A 3,612-nucleotide genomic window follows, 5' to 3' on the forward strand; every position below is an offset into this window, starting at 1 on the left:
AGCCAAAAACTGCTGGGGAAGTCTGGAGGATCAGGTTCAGGTCCTCAGGCTGGTGAGATGATGACAAGGTGGTAAGCTCTGACTGGCCATTTGTCTAATGCCCAAGTTGCAGGGGGAACCCTCAGCCCTGTCACAATACAGCTCAGCTGTAGCCAGGACCAATTTGTGGCTGTTCTGGGCTGGGTTGTCTTCTCCATTGGGGTTTTGCTGCATGAAACGGGAAAGAAGTCTAAGGGGTTTTGGGAATCTGAGGGAGGCTGAGGCAGTTCCTGCTGGGATGAGGGGCAGGAGAAGAGGGTGTTAGCTGCTGGGTGGTCCCTTGCTTGTGTTCCTGTCCATGGTGGTTCCATGTCCATATGCCAAGAGCAGTTCTGCTCCAGAGATGAGCTCTGGGCATTGCTTAGGTGGCCCAGGCCACCTGCCCATAATCCTTGCTCATGACTCCAGTGAGAGGCTCCATAACTTAAACAATGAAGAGCAGCCTCCCTGGGGTTCTCCCTTCATATACAGCCTTGGGTATTCGTTCATCTCCATCCCTGTGGGCACCTCCATGTGCTGTGTCCGTGCCTTCCCGTGGAGCTGAGCGTGGCGAATGTGCTGGGCTGACCCAACTGGCACCCAAAAGGTGACAGCGAGGAAGGGAGATGCTCCAGCATCTGTGCTAGCCCAGTGGTCCCTGCACAGCCCTGCTCTCCTCTTGGCTGCAAGGAAAGCATATTTATTTTTCTTGCTATAGCAACAGCATCTTCTCTCCTAACAGGCAACTCAGGACTTCCAAAGACTTTCCATCTCCTACGTGCCGCCCTCCCTCCCTCACCTGGTTTTGTCATTCTCATGTTGTTGCCTGGTTTGCACACCCCAGGCTGGGCCATTTGTATGTATATCACTGCCCTTTGCTCCTGTCCCTTCCCCAGCAGTGTTCCAGACAGGCAGAGCTGGCCACCAGCCTGCACCCAATGAGTCCATATCCCTGTGCCTGCAGGGGTGTCTGCCTTGTTTTCCAGAGTATCTGCCCTTGATATCTTGCTGCAAGCAGCTGCCTGAGATGCCAGGGCATGGGAAGAGCAGGCCCGTGCCCTTGGATGGCTATCAGGGCCTGTCAATGAGCTGAGAGCCCAGGGAGAAGAGAAGGCTCTGACAGCTCTGCACTCCTGCTGAACAGCCCCCGGGGAGGATTGTGCCTGTGTTGTGCCCTTGCTCAACTGCAGCTGTTTCTCAGGAAGCACAGGTCAGTGCTGGGATAGCAATGCTGTACACATTATAAACCATAGGCAGAAAGTGAACGTTATGGTGGATAACTTTATTTTGAAACAGCTTGTCAGAACAAAGTAAGTAGAACACAAACCGTGCTGGTGCTTGGCATTAGGGGGCTGGTAGAGACCACCCCACCTTGGTTTGGTTGAGCTGCCCTCAGCTTCTGCCCTGCCAGGGGCAGCTGCCCTACACCTGCACTGAAAACCAGGCTGACATGTGCCAGCACTGGGCAGAAACTCTCTTGAAAAGCTCTAGGCCAGTGTGGTGCTGCATTTTTCCCCTGCCACGTCATACTATGATCTGAGAATCTTCTGAACCCTGCCAAAAAGTATTGCTGTGTTGGCTCGTGGACCAGCCCCATAGGCACAGGTGGTCCAGGAGGAGGAGATGGGGCTGGGGCTGTGCTGCAGTTCCAACTGCATGAGATGTCACTGTGCAGGAGCCAGCCCTGGCTTGGCACTTGCTACAAACCCCTTCACTGCCTGGGGTGTTGGACAGCGAGGCCAGCCTCGGAAGCAAGCAAATCATCATCATCATGGGTAGTGCTGTGCCTGGGAGGGCAGAATTCCAGGCTTTAAGGAATTCCAGGCACCCCACTGACCCTGCTGCTGCAGGATGAAGGCAGCTCGGTGTCACTGCCTGCCTTGTCTGTCTGATTTCCTCACCACCCTGCTTGCAGCTCCTCCGCACCCGCTGACAGCAATCTGTGGTTTGTGGCCTGTGTTAGCCCAGTCTCAGAAACCAAAATTTGAGGCATGCTTGTGATGTGTGCAGACAAGAACAGGAAATACGTGGTGTTGTGGGGGATAGCTGGATCTCTGGACAGAGGGTCCCAGAGCAGAAACTTCCTGTAGACTGAGTCGGTGACGAACAAAACTGTAAAACAACAAGGAGGAACAAACGATGGGAAGTGCCTGTCTGCCCAAGGCTGAGCTCAGTGTCTTGCCTGACCGCTTCCGGCCCGGTGCAGCTGAGCAAGAAGCTGAGCTGTGACTGCACATGGGCAGCCCCAGCAGAGCCTGGGCTTCACTGCAGGAACTCATCGTACTCCCTGGGGAGGGGAGAGCGCTCACAGCAGTCTCTCCTCGCTGCTGCTGGTCTGAATGTTTGGAGGGGAGAGGGAGCCATCAGAAGGGGTGCCACTGCAGCTTTGGCTCTGCTCTGGGGCTGCAAGACAGGACAAAACATAAGTGCACCTTGTGGAAGGAGGCGCTGGCTTGTCCCACTGTGGTTGTGTCTGAATGTGCCCAGTGTCCCTTTCAGCTGCACGAGCTGATCCTGCACCCATCCCTGCCGGGTACCAGGGAGCTGCCCTCAGCCCTTCTGGAGGAAGTTGACCAGATGGGCAAACACACACTCCAGGCTGGTCACAGGCAAGGCTCTTACCTGCTTGGGCTGATGCCGCTCCGGGCGCTGCTCCCGGGGCTGGGCCTGCTGCCGATGTGGAGGTTTGTACAACGAACTCTTCAGGTATTTGTAGAGGTTGCTTTTTAGGTGTAAGGGGTTATAAGCAACTTCCACTTCCAAGCTGTTCAGGGCACTCTGCTCAGGAGAAAGAACTGAGTTGCTATGGGATGTGACAAGTAGAGGCTGTGGGGTCTGTGTGTGGGGGGTTGTTGTTTTTAGCACTGGGAGGGGTGGTTTCCAGGGATGAGTGTTGCAGACACTCCATGCCACCCTGCAGTGATAGGGGAGGGGATCTTTGGCTGTGCTGCTACCCACAAGGAGCACTCTTAGCTGTGTAGGAACAAGAGGCATCTGCCACCAGGTCTTAATGGATTTAAGCATTCCCTTACAAGATGCAGTCCTATCCTTCCCCATGCCCAGAATCAGCTAACAAGCTGGAGCACCCTTTCTGGACACTGTCACCCTCAACTCTGCCTCGTAAGACTTCTTCCCACTCTCTGCAACAGACATACAACATTGCTCTAAAAGACAGGCATTAACTGTCCATGAAGAAAGCTGTAGGATATGTCCTCTGCTGGAAAGAAGTTTTGGAGTGCTCCATCATATTCCAGCTATCACTAGACATCTTCCCAGCCATTTCCTTCTCTGTTTATCTGCTAAGGCTATAGTGAGAGCTCTGCCTTTCCTGGCAGCACCTGGAGCAGAGGTAGACAACTTGGCAGAACAGGAAATGCAGAAGCCTGAATCTACTGGAAGAAACAGAGGTACTCTATGTATTGATTTATCTATTGCCTAAAGCACCTCTCTCTGAAGTAGGAGGAGATCTGTGTTCCCTGGCAATGAGGGAGATGGCTTCAGCAGCAGCTGCAGGGCCTGTGCATAGGGCTGATCATTGCTCTGATCTCTGCCTGTACCGCTGGACCTTTGCACAGGGGTTAGAGCAGGGCTGCA

At 54.0% G+C, this 3,612-nt stretch overlaps 1 protein-coding gene across 2 annotated transcripts in view; it reads right to left on the reverse strand.

Annotated features, from left to right (window-relative positions):
* Nucleotides 1-1,319: 1,319 nt before the first annotated feature.
* M1AP (meiosis 1 associated protein) overlaps nt 1,320-3,612 on the reverse strand; it is a 16,921-nt gene continuing 14,628 nt past the window's right edge. Inside the window, exons 8-10 of one of the 2 annotated variants that reach the window (XM_029958415.1) lie at nt 2,641-2,796; nt 2,328-2,421; nt 1,320-2,130 (exon numbers count right to left, since the gene is read on the reverse strand). In XM_029958415.1, the coding sequence (XP_029814275.1) occupies nt 1,916-2,130; nt 2,328-2,421; nt 2,641-2,796 (465 nt within the window). In that variant the 3' untranslated portion in view covers nt 1,320-1,915. Of the gene's footprint in view, nt 2,131-2,302; nt 2,422-2,640; nt 2,797-3,612 lie in introns of both variants that reach the window. The other variant, XM_029958416.1, reaches the window with a different exon arrangement.

Source organism: Manacus vitellinus, unplaced genomic scaffold (genome assembly GCF_001715985.3).
Source record: "Manacus vitellinus isolate BGI_N305 unplaced genomic scaffold, ASM171598v3 scaffold_151_pilon, whole genome shotgun sequence".
Lineage (NCBI taxonomy): Eukaryota > Metazoa > Chordata > Aves > Passeriformes > Pipridae > Manacus > Manacus vitellinus.